This window comes from Uloborus diversus, chromosome 2 (assembly GCF_026930045.1).
Source record: "Uloborus diversus isolate 005 chromosome 2, Udiv.v.3.1, whole genome shotgun sequence".
NCBI classification, from domain to species: domain Eukaryota; kingdom Metazoa; phylum Arthropoda; class Arachnida; order Araneae; family Uloboridae; genus Uloborus; species Uloborus diversus.
This window is the reverse complement of record NC_072732.1, coordinates 152,965,064-152,991,076: the sequence shown is the minus strand read 5'-3', so window position 1 is coordinate 152,991,076 and position 26,013 is coordinate 152,965,064. Positions and strand designations below refer to the sequence as shown.

General features: G+C 33.0%; 1 protein-coding gene across 1 annotated transcript in view; it reads left to right on the top strand.

The window, feature by feature from the left end:
• The window catches only part of LOC129216091 (phosphoenolpyruvate carboxykinase, cytosolic [GTP]-like), an 87,935-nt gene that overhangs the window by 55,500 nt on the left and 6,422 nt on the right, over nt 1-26,013 (top strand). Inside the window, exons 6-9 of the mRNA XM_054850241.1 lie at nt 4,524-4,737; nt 6,164-6,368; nt 18,198-18,301; nt 25,143-25,238. Coding sequence (XP_054706216.1) covers nt 4,524-4,737; nt 6,164-6,368; nt 18,198-18,301; nt 25,143-25,238 — 619 coding nt within the window. The remainder of the gene's footprint in view (nt 1-4,523; nt 4,738-6,163; nt 6,369-18,197; nt 18,302-25,142; nt 25,239-26,013) is intronic.

The following is a 26,013-nucleotide window of genomic DNA, read 5'->3' as shown; positions in this document are numbered from 1 at the left end:
AAACAGGTTAGTGAGTACTGGTAAAAGCCACGATTTTCGAAACAGAACTTTCAGAATAACTTTCTATTCAGTGCTGGGAAAATTTCCTAATCTTTTTATTGCACCTTCTTTGTGTTCCTGATCAAATTAACTTTTTTTTTTATTTTGATGATTTAGGCATAGAGATCTGCACAGAAACAAAGTAGTTTATTTTTAATATTGTTAAAAAATCTGCAAATATTAATTATTTTTTTGATTAATTTGTTGTAATGTAGCTAAATTTTTCGTTTATTCCATTATTATCTTAGTAACGCAACCTGTAAATAGTTTCTTGTAATGTACATACAGCCCCCTATCATTCGACTGAAGTATATGGTCTCCTGATAACATTTGTGAATGGAATAAAAAGAAAACATCGAAGCATTTCGAATTTTGTGGAAACTTCTCTAGGATTTATAATTACCCTCCACATGTGATCAAGTTTGTTTTGCTTTTTTAAACTGTCTGAGTCTTTAGCTCTGTTGTGCCTTCGCACTGTGTTTTCGCTTATTTAGATGAAAATACGTCTTTAACCATCGAGCTTACAGTGTTAATTGATATTTTCCTTATTACTATGGTTGATTTAGCAACTGCAACTGCATTTCCTGTACATACAGTGGCTCCCAAAAGTCTTCGTACACCTACGAGACTTTCAATGAAATAGGCCCCTATCCATTGGTTAGAATTAATATTTCGGAATAGGTATTGAATAATAAGATGTATGATCAATTTTTAACAAAACTACATGGAAAGTTTCTTAAAAAATATTAAAACTTAATTTTTTAAAAATCAAAAACCAAAAAAAGCCGGAAATTTTATCTTACAAAAGTCTTCGTACACTTTAAAAAATGTCTATATATTATTGAATAATCTAACTTTTTGTTAAGTTATTATTTAGTAGAATATCATGCAGTATCAACAACATCTTTTAAACGCATGGGAATAAATTTCATTCTTTTTTCTTTCTTTTTTTTGCTTAATTTCTTAGTAAGTGTTCAACCACTCTTTGAGTCTTACTGTTTCTAGCTCTATTTTCGAATCTAAGCCGTATTTTCGTAATCTAGCCTGCAGATATCTCTAAATATGTTACATTAAGTTCAAATCTGGAGATTGAGGGGGTATTTTCTAAACTTTAGGACAGTTTTCGAGGCAACAGATGCAAACGTTGAAAACCGTGTGCTTCTTATCGTTATCTTGATAAAAAACAAAGTTGTTTCCAATAACCAAATTTTTGGCAAAAAGTTCAAAATTGGTTTTTAAAATATTTAAAGGAACAGCATGATTCATTATTTTATCAAAAAATTCCAAACTGCCAAGTCCTGATGCTGAATTGCACCCTCGTACAAGAATCCCTTCACCGTCCTGATAAACTGATCCAACTAAGGTCTTTAGATTAAGTTCCTCACTTTTTTTTCTATTTACAACTATACAACAATTTAACCAAAAATGTTAAATTAGTTTTATCTGTTAGTAATACGTAATTTCAAAACGTTTTGAGCTTATTTATCATTGATTTTGCGACGAAAAGCGCAAGCTTTCTGATTTTCGCACGGCCAAGAAAATTTCTGCGGGAACTGGTCTCAATTAATCTAGCTAATCAGAGAATTTGCAGAACAACTTTAGGTGAAAATTAAATGTACAAATTTTCATTTAACTCTGCAGAAACTTTTATAGCACTCAAATGTGTAATTTTCATAATTTTTTTATCTTTAAATCTCCGATCACGCTTTGTCAACTTTGCCGGTTGACCTTTTCTTCCCTTGTTTTCGGCCCGATTCTCTTCTTTAAGGCATTTTATCAAGCACTTTACTATACAATGGAATAAATTAACTAATTTAGAGGCATTTCAAACCAATTCACTGCTACTGTGAGGAAAAAAAATTCAAATTTCGAATGGTGTTTCTTGTTTTTCACGAATACTAGCCATTTTAAAGTAATAAGCACAATATTAAGGGATAAATAAACAAAAAATTACAGCCAAATGACTTATAAGGGTCAGCACAATGCAAAAATGTTGAAAAAATGGCATATGATAATTTTAATCATGAATTTATTCAAAAATATTTGAGTGTACGATTACTTTTGCAGCGGGTTATTTCTCTGTCTCTTCGTTTTTTCACCCATTTCAAAAAGAGGATCCGTTAATGTTTTGAAAAAACTACTGGGTTGTATTTAGAATGACATAGGAATGATGTGAAAAAATATTGGACTTCATATTCGAATTTAGTTTCGCGTTATTTTGGTTTTACTAAAAAATTTCATAGTGTATGAACACTTTTGGGAGCCACTGTAGGTGTAAATAAATCTCCTGTGCTTTTCTCAAGAACTGTGTCGTCATTTCAAGAAAGTTTGAAGTTGTATCACGAACTCTCAGCAATATTGTCCTTGCTCATAAAAATATTTTGGGTACCCCGCACGGCTTTGCCCGTATTAAAAAATTAAAAGATCTTTTTGGTTCGCCTGTATATTTACAAAAAATGTATGGTGAATTTCTCGCCAATTGGCTTGCCCATGTTGCGGTTCCAAGTTATGAATTGGTAATTTACTCGTCCATCTGATGATAATTTTGCTCTGGAAAATGTTCTTAAAATTGGAATAGAAAAAGAATAAATCGAATTTTCGAAAAACCGCTTTGAGGTGCACACCCCCATGCTACAAACTAACTTTGTGCCAAATTTCATGAAAGTCGGGGAACGGTCTAGGCGCTATGCGCATCACAGACATCCAGACATACTTTTGACTTGATTGTTAGTAAAGATAATTAATTTTAAGTTTCCTGCCCTCTCTTGAAAGTTCTAGATTTTTACTGCATTAAATTTAAGTTATGATTTTTCTTGGAATTGCCAAGCTTCAAAAATCACTCTTCAACCCCCCCCCCCCCCTCTCTAAAAGAAGTAACTGGCCTTTCAGACCAGTAAGCCTGAAGATTTTAATTTCTTGACCTCTCTCCAAAGCTTAGCATGTAGCTTTAGGTTTACACCACACATGGGGTTCGTAAAGTGCATGAATTCCTAAATATGGCGCATGAAGAAAAACTGGTCCACTTAACACAAAATGTAGTTCAACATGCAATATGTTTACATATATTTATGCTTAAAAAAATACCTGAATGTAAATGCACTAAACTACTGTACATATGAAAATAAATTGTTTAAAATGTAAAAATTATGAAAATGCTTTAAAATTGACAGCGATCATCCATGGTCGCACAGACTTTTGAGTTCTGTTTTGTGCTGGTCTAAATCAGTTTTTTACTCTCTTGCGCCAGTAGACTACCAATGAGTTCGAACAGTGCATATTTTATATGTGCATATAATTTAGAGTCTAGGATTATCTCTTAAGTTTTATTTTTCTGTAGCATTGAAGTTCATGAAATACTGCATGCAATGTATTAATTCTTGAATTTTCATTATGTTACACCATTTTTCCTTGCTTCATTTAATTAATGTTTTTGCATCAAAAGAATACAGAGTATTTGATCTTGCAAGATTCTAATTTACTCACATGATTAACATGTACCCATTGCTTTAGCATGAACTTCTTAGGTAGGAGAACTAGTGATCCTATGTGTCAAAATTTAGAATGATACTTGAAAATGCTATTCATGCTAAAGGTAATATTTTTTATATATTCTTATATATAAATACAGTCGAACCTCCATATTTCAAACTTCCACATATCGAAATTTTCTATATATCGAAATCCCAGCACACTTCCATGTTCATCATTGTTTCTATATATCGAAAATATCTCTATACATCAAAATTTTCCTCAAGACATTGGTAGATTTTTTTTCCACTTTAGAGTGTTTGTCTCATGAAAAATGAAGAATAGGGGAGAAAATTATGTTCTTTTAAGGTTGCTATGAAACTCGTAAGGAATCTGGGATTGAGGGGTGTGTAAATAGGTCGTTGTTCGGTTCTCGAGTTCTTAAATTCCGTCAAGTTCATTTCAAATTAGTCAATTTCAAGTTATTTCTTTTGTCTGTTGATTATCGTTTTTAGTCTTTTTAACTTCAGTAAAAATCATTCAGGTTAAGTAGATTGGTTTTTTACCTTTCTCTCGATTACATTGTCAAAACAAAAATACCCTAATGTTGCGGATCAAGTTGAATTGCCGAAGAATGAAGATGTATGAATGCGCAAAAAGTGTGTAATTTCTGTTAATTTTTTAATTCTGAACTTTCATTTAATCCAATGCTCGTATAAATTAGAAATTAGGTTTCAAACACGAAAATTAGCTTTAATTTTAATGTCTTAGGAGATTTTTATGATAAAAGCAGATAGTGTCTATGTATCAGAACTTCCATATATCGAATTTTTTTCTAGAAATTTGTTACTTTGATATATGAAAGTCTGAGTGTATCTCTTTTTTGTATTATTCTTTCTATAAAATTCAGAAATTTAGGGGAGAAAACTGACACTTTTATATAAATTTTAAAGCAAACTTATGTCTGTTTGCATGATTAACTATAGATTGTTCTTGTACATTGTGTATAATTTTAGATTCTAGGTATAACAAATCCAAAAGGTGTAAAAAAGTATGTTGTTGCTGCGTTTCCAAGTGCTTGTGGAAAAACAAACTTGGCCATGATGAATCCTACTTTACCTGGATACAAAGTTGAGTGTGTTGGAGATGACATTTGTTGGATGAGATTTGATGAGTCTGGCCAACTTAGAGCTATCAACCCTGAGTATGGCTTTTTCGGAGTAGCTCCAGGTAAACTGATTTTCAGGTTTAATTCAATATTTGTACTCTAGTGTATGTGTAACTTAACTTTTTATATCTATTGTGATAATTATTTTTATGTTATAATCATACTTGCTAACTCAACTAGTTTCTCTGTGTTTCCTGGATTTTAAGCATTTCATGAATTTTATGAAAATTCTCCTTGTTTTTATGAGTCTCGGGAAAAATTCCTTTGTTTAGGAAATTTTATAAAAGTTAAAAAAAAAAAAACCTCCCTGAATTATTTCTGCCAAGATTGCCAATTAATTTTATTTACAATCTTTATATTTCCCTAACTAGGTTTCAATTACAGTGGAATCTTATTTGTCTGGATCTCCAGATAATCCATATTAAGTTTTATGTTCACATGAATAATTTTAAATTCTGACAGCAATAACGTAACTATAAGAACACTAAACATTCACTTTTTGTTTTGATTTATGGTAAAGCATTGGAGTCACTAGTGCTTCATTCAAACACCATGTATGTTTGAAACAGATGACAGTAGCACTTCTATGTTAAAAAATGTTATGAAATTTTTTTAATAGTTCTAAATGTCATCAAACAGTTCTATGTATTTTTTTTTACAAAAAATGGTTTTTAATTGTAATATACTGTAAGTCTGCTTATTTGAGACAATTAGTAAGGCAAAGTAGGATTTGCTTTTCTAATGACTCATACTACCTAGATTATCTGGATTGTCTTTGATTTCAACTAAATGTCCTTTGTATATGATGTAATGAACTTTTATATGATTACATTTCAAGGGATGGTAAAAAGTACCCTTTTCCCCTATACTGCCGTGCTAAGCACAAAAGTTGTATCTGCATTTTTTATCAAAATTGACTTACAGTCACCAGATGGTTCTTTGTTTCACATTTCACCTAAATTCAATATTTTATGGTCATTTGTCAATGGGAAATATTTTTTTAAAAAGTTCTGAAAAAGTTGCATCTGAATCAAATACTAGAGATGCAAAACTTGAATCTTTAACATTTACATTATAATTATTTTTTTTTGAACTTCAACATTATTTATCTTTTTACATCAATAAAATTGTTAGTAATTTTAAAACAAATAAAAAATGCGAGGTTAAAAATTAAAAAATCTCGTTTTAACGAAGTAATTTTTTTCGAAAATTCATTACAACAAAATGTTTCTCTCAACGTCAGTTCAAATATTTTTTACTTATTGCTGCTTCCAGAAATTAAAAAATGACTTTCACAAGTCAGAACGTTAAAAGTCTGTTTGTACTTTCGAAACCGAGCCACTCAAGGTGAAAATCTTGTAGAAAATATTGCGGATTTAAATATATTGAAGTGTATATTTGTACAATATTTTTTTTATAAAAAAAAGTTTTGAGACGATTTTGTTGTAATTTTCTTTCTCCACTTCTAAATTTACAATAATGTTTCAGGCACTTCTATGAAGACAAATCCAAATGCCATGCTTTCTATTCAGAAAAACACAATGTTCACAAATGTTGCTGAAACAAGCGATGGTGGATTTTTCTGGGAAGGTTTAGAAGACGAAGTTCCAAAAGATGTTAAAATTACATCCTGGTTAGGAATGGAGAACTGGACCCCAGATGTGGGCAAACCATCAGCCCACCCAAATTCAAGGTAATTTTATTTTACTGAAAGGCTCTTGAAAGCATACATGAATTACTAACTATTTATAATTACTCACCAAGTTCACAAAGAGTTGGAATAATTTAAATTTAGAAGATACGTTGGTTTAAATAAAGGGCTTTTCTTTTCAAAATTTTGATTTGTTTTATCCAAGTTTGTTATTTGTGTTCACCAAGTTTATAATCTTCTTTGACTGTTCCTTTCCAGCATGCTGGACAGAGAGATTTAAAAAAATGTATTAAATTCAATGTAATAAAATGCATTTTTTAACTTGAATGCATGAGTTTGTACATTCTCTTAGTAATATTAATAGTGATGTAAAATACCCGGGTATTTATTTTTGGGGATAAATACCCCGGGTATATACCCAGGTATTTATTTCACAAATTTATATTCAACTAAAATACTTTTCTGTATGTATTCCACTATGTATATATATATATATATATATATATATATATATATATATATAATGTTACAAATTCTGTAAATAGTAATTATTGTAGGAACGTAACCTGTAAATAGTTTCCCGTAATGAATATACAACCCCTTTTTCATATGGCTAAAGTATACGACCCCTATTTCCTTTTTGTTCATTGATAAAATTTGATAACGGTCTACTACTTTACAGAAGCGTGTGGAATATTTGAGAAATTTCTTTTTGGTGTATTTAAGCCGTTAGCGATTTATAAACAGTTTAGTTTCGATTGATATTTCGAACTGAGAGCATTTTTGCTCTGTTTATAGCGAGGCATTTCGCTGTGTTGTTTTCGTATTTGGAAGTAAATACGTGTGTAAACGTTGAGTTTACGGTGTTGTGTGATAATTGCTTTATTGCTGATGAATAATTTAGCAGTTGTTGACGATCTTTCCTGTACATAGTGTAAATAAATTTCCTGTGCTTTTATCAAAAACTGTGTCTTCATTTCAAGAAAGTGGAAGTCGCACCGAATCCGTTACAATTTGGCGCCCAACGTGGGGCTTCTTCTGGACTTTCTTGGAGTAAGTGTGACTTTGGACATTTTTTTCATAAAGACTTTTTTTGAATTTGGACTTTAATTTTATGGTGATTACTTGTGCAATGGATGAACAATTAAAACAACTTCTTGATGCAATCAACTCTGTTAAAAATGATATGGCGGCTAATCAAGAACAAATAAAAAATGGTATGGCGGCTAATCAAGAACAATTAAAAAGTGATCTGACTGCAAGTATGTGGGCAAATCAAGACCAGTTAAAAAGCGATTTAACGGTGCTGAAAAAGGACTTAACGTCTAACCAAGAAGAAATTAAAAACGACCTTATTTCGGTAAAGACTGTGATGGAAAATATATTTAATGACATAGAGCATCGAGTTGATGCTATTGAAGAAAAATTTGATACCGTTGAAAGCCGATTCAATGCTGTAGAAAATAAATTTGAAGAAGAAGATAGAAGATTTCATATACTTAAAGAAGAGATCTTTAAGGACGTGGAAAGGAGATTGGCGACCGCGGAAAGCAGCTCTGTACAGTTTGGCGCTCCCACATCGGTTGCTCGACCGTCCATTAAACTTGCCACATTTGATGGGAAAACTTCGTGGCAGGTTTACAAAACTCAATTCATGATAGCGCCGGAAGCGAACGGATGGGACTCTGCTACCAAGGCCTGTCATCTTGCAGCATCCCTGAGAGGTGACGCAGCGGACATTCTCCAGACCCTTCCGGACAGCCAGCACCTGGATTTCGCCGCCCTCACAGCTGCGTTGGAGCTTCGCTTCGGTGAGAAGTGCCAGAAAGATTTCAGCTGACTCCAGTTGAAGTCCCGTTTCCAGAAAACTGGGGAAACCCTGCAAGAGCTTGCGGCGGACATCGAGAGACTGTCTCATCTTGCTTTTTACGACTGCCCTGCGGATGTTCGAGACAACCTGGCACTCAACTACTACATCGACGGGGTTCGAGATCCGGAAATCCAGAAAGCTCTACGGATGGCGGATGTCAAAGACCTGAATTCTGCCGTTGTGTATGCGATGAGATACGAGGCCGCCCAAGAAGCAACCCGTGTGGATCGCCATCTAATCCGGACTCAGGAAGCCGATGAGTCTGATTCCAGGTCGTCCCACCTCGCTGAACTTGAGAGACAACTCGGTGACTTGACAAGACATTTGAGCAGCATAACAGCCCAAAAGAAACAAGAGCAGAAGTGCTGGAAATGCGGTAGTGAAGGACACGTGCGAAGGAGTTGTCCGGCTCGCCAAGCTACGCGAGGGAAGGAAATCACCACCACTAAAGCTCTGCAGATTTCCTCTTCTAGTAGTGGCAGTGATGGACTTTTCATTTACGCACATGTAAATGGGAACCCCTGCAGACTGATTGTTGACACTGGAGCCAATGTGACAATCATTAGGACAGATGTGGCTCGTGAATTTGGATTGAAACTGCTGTGGACATCGCCACGCGTAAGTCTCCAGACTGTGACAGGTGACAAAATTGAGATTGACGGTAAAGTGGACTTGGAAATAGTGTTTGGGAATGCCACCTACCATCATACGGCTTTCGTCGCTAATATCACGGACCCCTTCATTCTCGGATTGGACTTTTTGAAGAAATATGACTTCACTCTCGACTTCAAGACTAATGAGCTGCACTCGATGAGAGAAGACATAGCCGTTTTCCCTGCAGAGAGTGATGTAAAATCCGTTCATCAAATAATAGCTCAAACAGATTTATCAATTCCCTCAAGGTCAGAGTCATTAATACCTGGCTCCCTTGAAGAAAGCAATAGTTTTCGATTTGGACTCATTGAATACCCTAACCTAAGCAATAGCCTAAAAGGAGTACTGGTAGCATCTACGCTTGTGGACCTTTCTAAGGATGTAATTCCTGTGAGAGTCGCCAACGTGAGTGAAAGGCCAAGGAATATCCGAAAAGGTGAAGTGTTGGCAACTTGTACTCCAGTAAACTGCATCATTAGAAGAATCAATTCCCCTGAGACTGTGTCTTCTGAGTCCTTGACGTCGAAGTTAATTGGGAGTGCGCCATTATCGAAAGATCAAAGAACTGCTGCGGAAAATTGGTGGACGACTTCAAGCATCTGTTTTCATCTACATCGAAGGATGTTGGCCGTACGAATTTAACGCAGAATAGGATTTACACTGGAGAACACCTCCCTATTAAACAGCATCCAAGACGACTACCGTTCGCCAAGAAGGAAGAGGTTGAGACCCTCCTGAAAGAGATGAAGGAGAATGATGTAATCGAACCTTCATCCAGTCCCTGGGCTTCTCCCATCGTCTTAGTCCGAAAGAAAGATGGCTCCACCAGATTTTGTGTCGATTACCGACGGCTGAATGAAATCACCAAGAGAGACAGTTAGCCTCTTCCACGGATAGACGACACCTTGGACACTCTTTCCGGACACAAGTGGTTTTCGACCCTGGACTTGAAGAGTGGCTACTGGCAGGTTGAGATACACCCTGATGACCGAGAGAAGACAGCATTTACAACTGGACAAGGCTTATGGCAGTTTAAAGTGATGCCCTTCGGCCTCTGCAATGCACCAGCTACGTTCGAGCGTCTTATGGAGACGGTGTTAAGAGGACTTTCCTACGAATCCTGTCTGGTCTACTTAGACGATATCATCATCGTGGGACGCAATTTCGAAGAACATCTGGCAAATCTTAGGAAGGTGCTGCAAAAGCTTAAGGAAGCCAATCTGAAGTTAAGTCCGTCCAAATGTAATTTGTTCCGCCGGGAAGTGAACTATCTTGGTCACATCATCTCTTCTGAGGGTGTGCAAACCGATCCAGAGAAGGTATCTGCGGTCAAGAGTTGGAGTCGTCCCGAAAACATCCATCAGCTGCGAAGTTTCCTGGGGCTCTGCACGTACTATAGGAAGTTTGTGAAGGGTTTTTCCAACATTGCACGACCTTTGCATAAGCTGACGGAGAGCAAGCAAAAGTTTGAATGGTCCAAAGAATGCGAAGATGCATTTCTACGACTGAAGGAGGCTTTAACATCAACGCCTATCCTCGCCTATCCTCAGCCTGAAAAATCCTTCATCCTAGACACTGATGCGAGCAACGAGGGCATCCGAGCTGTTTTATCCCAAGAAATTGACGGAAATGAACATGTCATCGCTTACTGGAGCTAAGTCCAACTTCAAACCTATATTTAAAAGTAGAAACGTTTTAAAGTCATACAGTAATTGTAAATATGTAAATAACTTGACTGGGTGGATGTGAAGAGCAGGATAGAACACGAAATGCAGCCACCTCCTTGTTGGGATTTCGAGGTTGTATATGCACTTGTAATATAAATATTTTCAACAACGAGCTGCATAATCGACATTTATTGCGAAAAAATCATAACTGGACCATAAAAAAATATTGCAATGTGCAGAAAAAGCCATTTTTGGATAATTTTACGAAACTTTACGAGTTACGAGTGAACTAAAAACTGTAATGGAATGTTAATAATCATGACATGCGAGTAGAATTTTATAAGGAAGCATTTGAGTGGTATTAGAATAAACGTTTTAAGCATTTGTATTTTATGTATTTGTGTATAAAAAAAAAACACCGGAATTATATGTAAATTACGTTTTCACAGTAACTGAAATTGCATTCCCAAAACTTTTTTTTGCACCTATCAACTCAAAATGGGTAAATACATAGGAAAGTGGACGTTCCGAGTCGAAAATGTACATGCATCTGTTGACAAACCCTATGACAGTCGAAATATAAAGGAGTTAATTTAGAGAAAGACATTAGAGGCAAAAGGCACAAAAGATAGATTTATAATTAGTACTTTATTATTCAGTAAGTTACCACCCTATAACCACAGATATGGCAGAAATACATGAAATACACCGCCAGCTCAGTCATTCCATTCGAGGACTGCAGTTTCATGCTTATTAGAACTCATCAGCTCGGCATAGGAAGTGCTAATAATCAAGAAACTGCAGTCCTCGGATGGAATGACTGAGCTGGCGGTGTATTTCATGTAGTACTTTATTCTTACAAATATAATAACCATTTTGAATCATAAGTCTAACTTCAAACCCTTGTCCAAAAATTGAAATTAGTTTAAAATCGTATAGTAAGGGTAAATTTAAGTCCTGTAATGACTATCCTTCTTCGTTGGGTGGATGGGAAGCATGGGCGTATCCAGGGAGGAGGCCATAGGGGCCATGGCCCCCACCGAGAAAATTTCCAAAGTAGTTAAAATACCCTTTTTTGAGCAAAAATGCAAAACATTTCCCTTACGATACATACTAAGTCTAACAATGAGGAATACAATGAGAGGTGCCATGGTCACACTGAGAAGGTTTCGAAGATAGCTAAAAACCTTTTTTAGAGCTAAATATAAAAAAAAAATCCTTATTATTCCTCGAAGTTTAACAAGAATATAAAAACAACGCCGGGGAACAATAAAACCACACTGAGGAAGTTGGAAGTTTAAAGTATATTTTTTAAACCTCTTTACTAGCTTAAATTGAAAAAAAAAAACTTGTAATTCATGTGAAGTCTAACAAGAATGGGAAAAATGCAAGAGAAGGGCATGGTCAACCCCCCCCCCCCCCCACGGAAATTTCAAAAATATCAAGTATATACCAAATATTTAGGTTCATTTAGCATAATGAGCTCTTCTCCTTAGATGCGTTTACTCTCCCCATGGGGGAAAGAAAAGGGATATGTATTAGTAAGTGTCCGATAAAAAGTTATACATTTATGATTGCACATTAAGTTCAAGTTCGATTTAAGTTTTAACCTGGTTTTATGATGCAGTGCTATGTAATTATTTTTCATTCCCTTTTTAATATGGGACCCTCCAAACCACGCCTCCTTCTCTTGTTAATATTACCAAAGATCGTCTACAAACCACGTTTTAAAAAATAACTTGTAAACGTTTCCATGGGAAGGGTCCCCCACCTCTCCTTTTCGCCAACGTCGTTCAAGATCGGCCTAAATTTTGTTTTAAGCGCTGGAGTTTCAAAATGTTTCCGGAGGGAGAACTTCTCTATCCCTAACTTCATTGAAAGTCTTCAAGAATTACGTTTCAGGAGCTTCAATTTTGAAAAATTGCTGGTCCTCTAAAAGTTACTCACGAATCATGGATTGCCTACATTTGCAATTTAAAGAGTTAAATTTTCAAAAAATATTGGGAATGGATCTCTTAATCTTACCAAAGATTATCTAGGATGCGTTTTTAAGTCTATAAATTGGTAAAATTTCCTGGGGTGGGCCTTTTAATCTCTCCTCCTCTTAACATCACCAAAACATTGTCTAAAACAGCCTCTTTTACAGCTACAATTTCGAAGGGAGCGCTCCAAACCTCTTCTCCCTACCATTACCAAAGATAATTAGAATACATCTTTAAGACTGAAAATAAGAAAAATTTCTTGGTGTGGGCCCACGAATTTCTCCTCCATGCATCATCACGAAAACATCGTATTAAATTGCGTTTTTGACTCTGCAATGGCAAAAACAAAAACAAAAAAATCCACCGGAGAAACCTCGGACCTCCCTCTTCTTTACATTATTGGAGATAATGTTTGCGTTTTTAAGGTTACAATTTCGAAAAATGGGCGCGGCGGGGGGGGGGGGGGGGGGGGGGGAGTCTCACCCGGAATCCTTAATATTACGAAAGATAGTCAAAAGGCATTTCTAAGATTACAAATAAGAAAAATTTATTTAGATGAACCCTTAAATCCTCTAACTCCCTTTAACATCATCAAAGATCGTCTGAAACTGCATTCTTAGAGCTACTACGTATTTCGAAAAATAGATGGGAGCGCCACCGAACCTCATCTCTCCTAACATTACCAAAGATCGTCTAAAATGCGATTTTAAAACTACAAATTCGAAAATTTTTCTTTGGAGAAACCCCCGGGCCCCCTTGACTTCGGAGTTACTATTGTACTTACAGTTGGTTCATATCTGTTTCCTCTTAAATCAGAAAGTCCCATACAGTCGCCCCAGAACACAGTACTGATAACAGGAATACCACTTTGAGGAGACGATAAATGCATTCGTTTGTTAAGAAAAGAGGAAAAGTATTGGGAAGGGATTGCAGCCTCTATGTTAAACTCGCGACACTTAGTGAAAATTCCAGAAAAAATGCTCTAGTTAAAGGCGGGTTACATTGATACTTGTAAAATTCAAAAATTTCCCAAATGGCCCCTTCCTAGAATTCTGTCTGGATCCGCCCCTAATGGGAAGGAGCATGAAGTGCAGCCACTTTTAGGGGGTTCTCAGTTGTTAATGCAATAAAATATATTTGCATTTCTAACAAAGAGATGCCTGGGTTCACATTTATTGTGCAAATATATTACTGGACTATAAAAGGTAAAATATTGCAATGTACAAAACATGGTTAAAAATCAATTTTTTGGTTAATTTCACGAAAAGATACGGTTTAACTTGTAAAGGAGTAGTTAACCATAAAGGCATCTGAAAAGAGTTAAAAATGAAGCATTTGAATGGTTTTGAAACAAGAGTTTCAAACATTTGTACTCGGAGAAAAATTTTGGAAATTGGCATTTTTTACCTTCTTTTCAAACTTTTAAGCTCGTTCCTGTTAGCTGAACCTTAACATTTTTCAAAAATAATAACAAATGAATTTTTCGGGTGCAAATACATCGCATCCTAAATGTGCATGTCAACGTTTAAAAATACTTTTTTTATAACATACTCTAATAAATAAGTACACTAGGTCAAACATCGAGGATCGGGGGAGATATTCATTCAGACGCAGTTCTGTCAGAAAAGAGAGCTGCTCAAAACAAACGGATCTATCTCAGTATTCCTCAAAATGGAGGAAGAATTCATGAGAATAAAATTGTATGAATTGCTGAAATATTCAATCGATAAAAGCTTTAAGTTATAGAGATTTAAGTTGCTAGTATAACCAAGTGTCCGGATGCTGAAGGAAACTTACTCAACACTTCACTAAAACATTTTCAACATTAGTTTAAGAATGCACGGATTTCGGCACAGTACAATGTTTTTTTGTTGATAGGTAACAAGTAAAGTGTTCCCCTCTCTTCACCTGACACAGGTCCTCAAAAAGTAACTCAAAAATACTTCGTCAAAATTTTACACTTGCACGCAATCTTACATACATCACCTATCTTTTTCTTGCATTCACTAATACGAAAAATAACTTTCGTATAAAGAGTATAGATTAAAAATATACTTATTTATTTACTGATATAGTAAATCAAGAGTAATAAGAAATGTAAAGCGAGCGAAAACTCAAAAAAAAAAAAAAAAGATTCAAGCTTAAAACGCGCAAAAATATTTTTGGCCGCAATTTTACTTAAATACTCTTCTGAGGTGTCGTATAAACAATTTTATTTTATTTTAAAGCGATTACATTAAAAGATGGTTCGTATCAATTTATTTTCCGTCTTGAGCACATCACCAAACTTGCACCCATGGGTATACGTCTTTGTATATAAAAAAAAACAGAGAAGTTAACCGCGTTCTGAAGCCGTTTAAAACTGGCTTCAATACGCGGTGAACTTCTCTGTGGCTTCGAAACGCGGTGAACGTCTATATATATATATAACCAGCCGTTTACAAAACAATAAATTTTTGCCCAAAAACTGTATTTTGATCACTTATTTAAAGAATAATTGTGCGAAACAACTTAGCAATCTAATATGATATTCACATTAAATGTGTTGGATATACCTAATCAATGTTGATAGCCAAATTTCAGATATAAAAAGCCATTCTACAAAAAGTAAAAAGGTTAACTGGTTACAAAAAAAAGCAAACATTAATTTTTTAAGATCCTAATCTTTTATAACCCAGTTTTATGTCCCTGCATGACATCAAAGTGTAACGAAATGTCGCTCCTAATTTATTATTACTATTTATTTACTTATATCTTTTGTAGAAATTTCCTTCAAACCTAGTTCAAGTGTTCAGGTGTATTCTGCATCTCATATATATATATAATGGCAAATAACAAAAAGGAATTAAGCATTTAAAAAAAGGGGGAGGAATAAAAAAATATATATAAACAAAACTAAGGAAAAAGAAAAGCTACTTTGAGATTGAACTCATCAGCATTGGAAATCTCAAAGTATTCAGTATCAGAACGACAAAGCAACACAAATGGATAGTTAGGCAAATCCAAAAAATGCATACTTTGAAGCGGCAGCCAAATTTTGAAAAGATAAAAAATGGGGAGAGAATGTAATGAAAGTACAAATGCCTGGTGTGGAAATAATCCTTTACTACCGGCGAAGACAAATTCACGAAAATTATATAAAAATTCTCTTGTAAATTACCCTGTCATCCTATTAGAGTTTGAGTATCCTATTTAAGTTTTAGAATAGTTCATTCTAAATTCTGAGTTTTTTTTTTTTGATAAGATTTCACTAAGCCTTTAATTAAAAAAAATATAATATCTAAATTTTATATTTTTAATCCTTCATTTTACGGTTTATGTTTTAAAAAGAAAATCATCAACTTTTGATACCACCTAAATTTTTTTTTGCAAAATGCACAAGTTACTAGGGGATTTATTATACCCTGCCTTCGGATAAATACCCAAAAATTATTTACCTTCCCACCCTACATCACTAATTCCGTGTATTAAAAATAGTTTGAATCATGAAGTACTAGAAAGCAAATGCAAATGAGCAAGGCAACAGAAAATAATATTTTGGATTTTTTTTTGCTTATTAATGTGAAAACTATATTTGCCACGTTATCACTTAAACAGCAATAACATAAATAAATAAATAACATCATAGTGTGTCTTAATAAATTCTCAGCTTATTCTTCCAAACATCCCTCATACTTCCTTTTTTTTTTTTTTTCATTTTGGAAATGATTAACCTAGATTGTGATTTTGAAATCCTGAAGTTCATCATTGAATTGTTTATACTTCTCCAATTATGACATTGAAAAGATTCTTGGGTTCACACGATATGTTTCTTTTATAATTTCATCAAGTCTTTCAATAAAAAATATTACAAACTGTGTAATACATATATATGTATTAGTTTTTTCAATTATTTTATATTTAGATTTAAAAAAAAATTCCCATTCACTTTTTGCATTTTTTTGTAAAATAACCAATTTTTGGGTATTTACCCAGGCCTTGGGTAAATACCCAAAAAATATTTACCTACCCGCTGGGTATTTACCCGATCCACATCACTAAGTATTAATAAACAGTCAAACTTCGTTAAAATATTAACAAACTATGCTATTTTTCTAATAAGAAAAATCTAATTGATTATAAATAATTTTATAAAAAGTTAAACGAAAACTGAGCAAAAATGTGCAGTCCTTAGATTAAAATGTTATACAGATAAAAGAATTTAATATGGCTAGTTAATGAATAAAAAATAATTTTATCGAGTGACGTGCACAGGAATTTTGGGGCCCATCGCAAATAACTTCTCTGGGCCTCCTCCATATCATTTACTCCTATATTTCATGCCTTGTTTTAATAATATTGGGCCCCCTTCAGGCTCGGTCCCGGGTCAACAGGTGTCCCTTCTCCTTCCCCCGTGCACGACAGTGATCTTACCTTGTTACGAAGTAACGTTTTTAATGAAAAAAATAGTATTTTTAAGTGTTATGTTTGTTTATATTTAGTCATTTTGATGCAAATTATTCTTTTATAAATTATACTTAAAACATGAGTTGAAATGTATATTGTGTGCTTGTTTTTATTTTCTCATGCTGTCTGATTAATCTTCTCTGAATGCTAATAAACAAAAAATGAATAATGAGTCAGTGTCTCTCAAAGAATAGGAATGAAACCATTTTTCCTGTATTTTAAAATATTTTATGGAATTATCAATTAATGTTGATTTATGCCTTAAGGCTCATATGGTGGCAGCGGTGCAATACTTGGCTCATTCATTTCTGTCCCCAGCAATATATTTTATTTATCTCTATTGAAATGTACTTCTTTTTATTATAACTTTTTCATTTTATTGTCATGCGTAAGTTCTAATATATTTTAAATATATTTTTGGGTTTTGAGTTTTGAAAGAAAAAGAATTACCTACTTGTTGCATTGACCATTTAGGATTTTTTCACAGAAACCTGCCCATACCTATTTTAATTTCTCTTGTGAAAATTGTTGCAGATTTAACCTAATCCTTTGAAAAAATTCACTCACATGCTTATTGAATCCTTGTCCAATGGCCTGACTTAAGTGAGGACAATGAGATTTCGTGACACTGGAAAAAAGAAGGTTCAAGTTGTCTTATTCAATAACTTGGAAAATCAGCATAAGCATTTTGACTGGGAAAATGTCTTTTTCATGATTTTCAAGGAGATTACTGCTTATAAAATTATAAAAAAAAAATGTTTTTCGCTTTTTTTTTTTTTCAAAAAAAAAAAAAAAAAGGGGGGGGGGGAGTGCAAACACTACAAACGAATAAAATTTTTGCTTTCAGGTTCACAAGATATAAAATTATAAAAATGTATTGAACAATGTTCAAGTAATTATGATACTTTTTGATGGCAATGTAGCAAATAAACACAAAGCTACCTTTTTTTGCCTTCACAAAATATGCTCAAGTATCCCAATATATTGTTTCAGAAAAATTGTTTGGAAACTTTACTTCCTCTAAATATTTTCATTCGTTTGTTTCAAAAAACAAAAATGTATGTTTTAAATTCATTTATCTGTTTTAAGAATTACAAAACGTTAAAATTCTTTTTTGAAATAAATTTATAACTTTAATGAATCAAAAACCTATCTTTAAAAGACTACAATTCCTAGGCATGAAAAAGGACTTTGAAAAAAAGTCTTTGTGAGAAGTATCTATTTTATTATGTAGTGTAATTTTCTCATACAGATTTTGTTGTCCTGCCAAACAATGCCCAATAATGGATCCTGCATGGGAAGATCCTGAAGGTGTTCCTGTTAGTGCTATAATATTCGGAGGCAGGCGACCAAAAGGTAAAATTTTCAGTACTTCATGCTTTAGTTTAATTAAAAAGGAAAAACATCTATTCATATTATGCAGCAATTCTTAAAATTAGCTGTGTCTTCATGTATCTGACGTGACATACCCTCCTCCCCTTTTTGAACATATATTCAGAAATTCAACTTGAAAGAGGTACAGTTCAAATGTTAATCACATAACTGTTTAAAATAATATTACCTCACTAGTTTTGTTGAAAGAAATCATAATTACCAAGATTTTTTAAAAAATGTTTAGCAACTGTTTGTTTGTTAAATGCTTTTTCTCTGACTTTTCTTATGATTTTTTACTTGATGAACTGTAGTACTATGTTATAAGAAAACAGTTTAAAATCTTTTGACTAAACCTTTCTTCAATTTTTTTAACTTCCTTGAAATATGAGCTCAATCTTTTTACTTTTCCAACAACAAGCTAAATTATTTTTTTCCCCTTTCTAATAAGTTTTGAAAAGGTTTCTATTTAAATTTATTGATTTTATTATAAAAAAGAAGATCGACTTTTTTGTTGCAACTGTAGCTGCAATATGTTTCTGAGTCGCGTTATTGACAGATTGCTCCCTCCTTCCACCCCTGTAGTTATTTTGGAAATGATTGCTTTTTTAGCTAATAGTATTGAATACAGTAAATTTACAATAATTTAAATTTTAAACAACTGCCTCAAATCAGAAACTGGAACTACAATAGTTTATGCAAAATTGCATGGAAAGCGGAATTTGTTATATTAAAAAGAAAATTTATCTAACCTGTAAAGAATTAGATTTTAGTGGTTATGCCATTTCCAGTCCTATATAAAGTATCAGCTCTGTTACGTGGATTTCCTTCCTATTCTTTTCTTGTTTGAACTGCTGATTGTAGTTTTTTTTCCTAATTTGTTCAACCTGCTTTACTAATTTTTAAGAAATTACTGAGATTAAGAAGTTACAGAAGGGTCATTCCATTTTAAATCAACAAATGGGGTGTGCATCACAATTTTTGATCTTGATGAAAATTTGCATGTGCATTCCTTTTATTTTCTAGACCTCAAAAAAATAAATATTTTATTTTTTAAAAATTTACCCTTTGATATATAGGCCATTTTTGTTGGTGGCAACAGCAAAAATAGGGCATTTTGATGCTTTATCTTATGGACAATAACTTTGTTTCTATCAAAGCTTTTGAACTCAAACATAGCTCATTGGAAAGCTAAGAAAACGATCTTTTCATATATGATATCAATAAATTTCAGATTTAAAAAAAAAAAACAATTTTTTTAAGGTCAAAGTTTGCTGTGAAAAACTATTTTTTTACCACTTTTGAAAATTAAAAAACCCATGAAGGGTTTAGAATAACCAGCCCTATTTTTCATCATATATTTATATGCATGACTACTTATTGTATAACAAAATTGGCTTGTTACTCCGCCCCCTTTATGAGATATGCTCTCCCGAAGTTGAAAAAATTTCAAAAAAAAATCCAGTTTTCAACGCTAAAAAATTGCATGTGGGGGGCCAAATAAAATTTTTTTTATTTGTGGTATTTCAAGTACTTTTTACCAGCTTTCTAACAAAATAAAAGTTGTTTTGTTATTCAAAGGTGTCTGGCAAATATAAGGGTCTGAATTTTCAAATAATTGCACTGAAACAATGCAATTTTTTTTCCACTTTTTAATCCTAGTTTTTTATTGAAAAGTGCGCTTCCCTTGCAAGAATTTTTGGTTAAATAAAAATTTGGAACACCTGAAGAGCCACCATTTCATTGCCAGTAAGCAAGCAGAGTTTTTAAAATCAAAAAAAGACGCTCTGGATAAGGGCATGGGTGTCCATAAGCAAAATTTTAAGGGGTGAGGCTGGGTCAGATATTTTAATCATGGTTTAGCTGGATATTTTCCCTGTAGAAACCGATTTCAGTACCGATTAGAGTTAGTAAAATTTAACATTTTTAAAAATAACTTATTCGTTAATGGCAAAAGAAGAAATGTTCTAAAGTACTAAAAGCAAGGAAGTTCTAATTTCTAGGGTGGGGGGGGGGGTAAGCCCCTAATTGCCCCTCCCCCACCTACCATATGGGCATCCTTGGATAAGGTAAAAGTTTTGGTACTTGGAGACTTCTCAGAAAATTTTTCTTGTGTTGTCCAAGATGAGGTCCAGACCTATCACTGGTCAGGCGTTCAATGCACACTTCCTTTTGTTGTATACTGGCAAAAAAATTGGAAATGTTCAAACAAAGTTTTTGCTTTCTAAGTGATTACCTGGATCACAACACTATCGCAAAGATCCTTGTTAAATAAATTAAGGCAAACCACCCTTCAGTTTCAAAATTAACCTACTTTTCATATGGGTCTGCTGCACAATATAAAAACAGAAAGAACTTCATTAACCTCAGCCACCATGAAGAGGACTTAGGTATAAAAGCAGAGTGGCATTTTTTTGATACGTCCCATGGGAAAGGCCCATGCGATGAGATTGGTGGAACAGTAAAGAGGCTAGTTCGAAAGGCTAGTTTACAGCGCCCAATTAATAATCAAATCTTAAATCCATTAGATGTACATGATTATTGCACCAAACATATTAATGGTTCAACAATTTTCAATGTTTCCTGTGATGATGTTAATATAGTAGCAAAGGATCTTGAAAAAAGATATAAAGCAGCACTGCCACTACTCCAAACAGTCTTTTCACTGCTACATCCCTATCAACAGACATATCATTCATGCCGGATGCGCGTCTGTTCCTTCAGATTTTACAATTTTTCAGGTCATGAAAGACGAACCTGCTGAACAAAAAGCAAGAATCCGAAAGAAATTATCAGATTATGTTTGCTGTGTGTATGATAGTGACTGGTAGCTAGAAGAAGTGTTGGAAGTAAAAGTATTCAATGTAGTAGAAAACTACAGGATCCACTTTTTCATCCTAAAGGGCCTGGAACATCATTTAAAAATAATAGTTTTAAAAACTAAAAAAACACGCTTTTGTTGCAAAATGAACTAAAAAGTGAAAAATAATCTTTGGATGATAGTAGTTGACCAATCACTTAATTTTAATGTAAAACAAAAAAGCGTGGGGTGCTGTCTATTTACATTTTTGCTTGGACAACAAATGGAAGAAATTAAAGACAACTGATAAGAAGCCCCCCCCCCCCACGCTTTTTTGTACTACATTAAAATTAAGTGATTGGTCAATTACTATCATCCAAAGATTATTTTTCACTTTTTAGTTCATTTTGCAACAAAAGCGTGTTTTTTTAGTTTTTAAAACTATTATTTTATTTTTCTGTTTTTTAGTCTTATGTTGGAGAATTATCAGGCGACGAAATTATTTATAAAACGAGTGCGAGGTAATAGCTTAAAGTTAAGACAAGGACACCCCAATGGGAAGCTACTGTGAGTCATCGATGTATGTTTGCGGAAATCATATTTATATTACTTTGAAAATTTGAGATGCATTTGAATAAAAGTTTGTTCAACAATGGTCTGATCAGCAAAGAATTTCCAATTGAAGGCTCACCTAAATTTTGGCATGAAATTAGTTAAAAACAATTATATTTCATGTTCTAATTACCTTGGAACATTGGAACAAATTTTGTCTGATGCAGAAAAATTAAAGGTTTTTGTAGATATTTTTAAATAATTTTTAGGAGTATTTTTTAATGTATTTTTTAAAATTTTTCCTTTTTCACATTGTTGGATTTATGCCAAAATATTGATTAAAATTGGAGGAAACTAACAATTAAAAGAGTTAATTAATTAATTTGATTATAGAATATTGCATTGTCATCGGGTCTGAGTCGCTTGCCAAATTTCAAAAGAATCCGATCGCAGGAAGTGGGCGAAATTTGAGCTGTAAGATTCCGTTACAAGATACATACATACATACATACATACAGGTGAAGCTAATAAAAGCATGTTAAAAAATCAAGTGATGATGACCAAACTTGGGTTCAGTTGAAAGACATTTTAAAAATCTTGATTGCAGCAGAACTATGGTCTGCACAAGGAAGAGGTCACAATATCACACCTGTGATGAGTGAACATTTATTAACTCTTCTCGGTGAGACAAAATACTGAAGAAAATAGCATTGAAAGATTTATGTCCCTTACTGTTAAAAATGTTAAATTGTCTTTTTAAAGTTCAAATACAATACGTCATAACTCTTCAAGTCTTTTTTTTTAAACCATTTAAAGCAAATAATAAGGTATATAATTACATTTCAATAAAAAAATTAAGATTAAAAAAAGAAAAAAAAATGCGTTGTTTCAGCGAAATTATTTGAAAATTCAGACCTTTATATTTGCCAAACACCTTTGAATAACAAAGCAACTTTTATTTTGTTAGAAAGCTGGTAAAAAGTACTTGAAATACCACAAATAGATTTTTTATCTGGCCCCCCACATGCATTTTTTTAGCGTTGAAAACTGTATTTTTTTGAAAATTTGCAACTTTGGGGGAGCATATCTCATAAAGGGGGCGGAGTAACAAGTCATTTTTTTTTATATAATATGTAGTCATGCATATAAATATATGATGAAAAATAGGGCTGGTTATTCTAAACCCTTCATGGGTTTTTTAATTTTCAAAAGTGGTAAAAAAGTTTTTCATAGTAAACTTAGACCTTTAAAAAATTGGTATTTTTTTTCAATCTGAAATTTATTAATATCATATATGAAAAGATCTTTTTCTTAGCTTTCCAATGAGCTATGTTTGAGCTCAAAAGCTTTGATAGAAAAAAAGTTATTGTCCATAAGACAAAGCATCAAAATGCCCTATTTTTGCTGTTGCCAACAACAAAAATGACCTATATATCAAAGAGTAAATTTTTTTAAATAAAAAATACATTGTTTTGGGGTCTAGGAAATGAAAGGAATGCATATGCAAATTTTCATCAAAATCAAAAATGGTGATGCAACAACTTTTTTGAAAATTTGTTGATTTAAAATGGAATGACCCAGAATAAGCATACAACTAGTACTTAGTGTTATATTTTCTCTGTTTCTCTGATATATTTACTGCTGTAGTTGGGAGAGAATGCATGGGTTGCTTTCAAACAAAATATCTGGTTGATTAAATAGTATGAACTCGGAGAAAACTGCCCTTAAAGTCTTGATTGCAACTTCTGCTTGTAAAAGAGCCAGAGAAAGATTTTTAAAAAAAATGAGAAAAAAAAATGGAAAGACTGCTTTGACCAAGATTTTGTAATATTAAAATTAAAAAATGGAGGTAAATTTCTAGCAGGAGGGTGGAATGAGAAAAACTTCTTAAGAAGGCCAGGACCTACAAAGGACTGTCATGCCAATGTTGATGATAATGATAAAATTAGAAAAAAAGTGCAAATTTAATGTAAATTGTTTTTAAATCATCTCAAAATAAGTGTATACTTTTCAAATTAAAGCTGGCACAAGTAATCTGAACTGATCTTTGTTAGCTTTGTAAAAACTCATGAACCATACTACTGCCCTGTGAAGGGATGCGTTTTCCGAAATATTTCTTTGAGCTGCAACACTGGATACATGCAAACCAGTTTTTAACATACTAATTCTTTCAAAAATGAATAATTATAATTAGAAGCTACTGTTGTTATTTTACTACCAATTGCCACTTATCTACTGTGCTTGATGAGGAAAACTTCATCAACATTTTTACATAATTGACACGTCTGGATAGCTTCAACTCTGAGCATGTGGAGCTTAATGTTTTGCCCATTGGCTTTTGATTGCACTTTAGTGGCTACATATTTGGCTATTTTTTCAATTCATAGAGTCTCATATAATTTTGAACAGCCTATTTGTTTTTTACTCAAAATAATACAATAAATGCCAAAATTGAACATGTAAATATAAATTTTGAAGCAGTTGAATAAAAAAATCTATCAAGTCTTTGTACTAAAGTATGACCATTTAAGAAGTAAACCGTCACACCATTGCACGAAAACAAATAGTGTGGACAAGACATTTTTCTTTTTCGTGGTTCTTATTAAGCTTGAAACATTTGTACTTCGCATTATTTTGTGTCCTAATTTATGAGTGTATAGCTACCACATGATAGAAGAGGTTAAACACAAATCGTAAACATGATTAGTACCAATTAATACAGATATTGACTAGTTATTGAGTTGACTGAAAATTAAAACATAAATTCATGAAAAACTCTTGCTTATGAAAATATAGTATTCTATAAATATTGGTACTATCTATTTTAGGTGTCAAAAATATTTTGAATGTGGTATAGTATCGCAGAGATTGGCTATTTTTTGCTATTTTCAGTGGCTTTTAAACTAGTAATCCTGGTGCAAGCAATGACACACTGGATAAAATTTACCAGCTTGAATTTAGAAATTAAAAAAGAAAACATTTTTGGGCTATAATCTTAAGTCTGGAGATCTGTCTTTTTTTTTTTTTTTGTTTTTGTTTTGAAACTCAGACTATCCAGACAAAATTCAGACGTCCGTTAACCCTATATAAAGTTGATACTTACCTTCAGGATAATAGAGATGCTTATAGCATTCTTTCGTAACTTATAAACATTTTTGTGGTACATTCCGTATCTGATTTTTTAGCCATTCAACTCTTTAACATGTTTTATATATGGTTTATCGCATTGCATTATTAGATAGTTTATGAATATGTTTTTCTTGCCTTTTTTTATGAAAGAATGAAACTTTTTAATTTATTTCATTTCTTAAATTTAAATCAAAAGTTTATTCAAAAATGAAAAAAAAAAAAAAAAAAAACCTTTGTTCTCAGGTTTACAAAATTTAGTCAAGATTTCTAAAAATTTCATTTGCTCTGCTATTGGTAACAGTTAAGTATTTTTTGAGCAAATGCTAAAAAAAGTTTTCCTTTTAGGTGTTCCTTTAGTATATGAAGCATTTAATTGGAGGCATGGAGTTTTTATTGGTGCTGCTATGAGATCAGAAGCCACTGCTGCTGCTGAACATAAAGGTAAAACTATCACAGAAATTAAACACACATTTGACAGTTGTGATTACTTTGAAAAATATCACCTTCACGATTCAAAAGCCTTATGGGATTTGCCACTAGGTGCTTCTAGTACTGTCCATGAAAAAAAATTTCAGTTTTGTCTTTTCCTGTTGTTTATTGATTTATTTATTTTTTATAATTTTTTATTCAATATTTTTCATGGCAAAAATTTTTATGAAAGAGGACCAGTCTTATTGGATTAAACGGGAAAAATGTTCAATTAAGCGGGGATATTTAACATTGTGAGTACTGAAAAATATTCATTTCCGTAAGATTTTATTCTTATAAGTGTGGTGTTTGTTTATCCGACGCAGATTAAACAGGGCTGACAGTGCTTGCATCTTATTTTTTCATTTCTTCGATACCAAGTGTCATGTGTAAATTAGGGTTTTGCTGTAATTATACAGCAAACTTTTGGCATCCACTTTTGGTTAATGATATTTCTTTTAATTTTATTATAAGTACACTATAGAAAATCCATTAAACAAAAATAGGGAGCTATTTGTAGAATAAATGATTTATTTCTTGTAACCTTGCACAATAATAAAATGCAGCATCCATGAGCTATAAGCAACTGCAAATTATCTTTGACTTTTTTTTAGCATACTACAATCTATTTTCTTTGAGATTCATTAAGAAATATAAGAATGGTGCGGTCTAGAAAAACTGCAAGATACAGTAATTTTCCTGATTTGGATCTAAAACTCAGAATAGTAGCAATCCTCCGTGCTCTGGA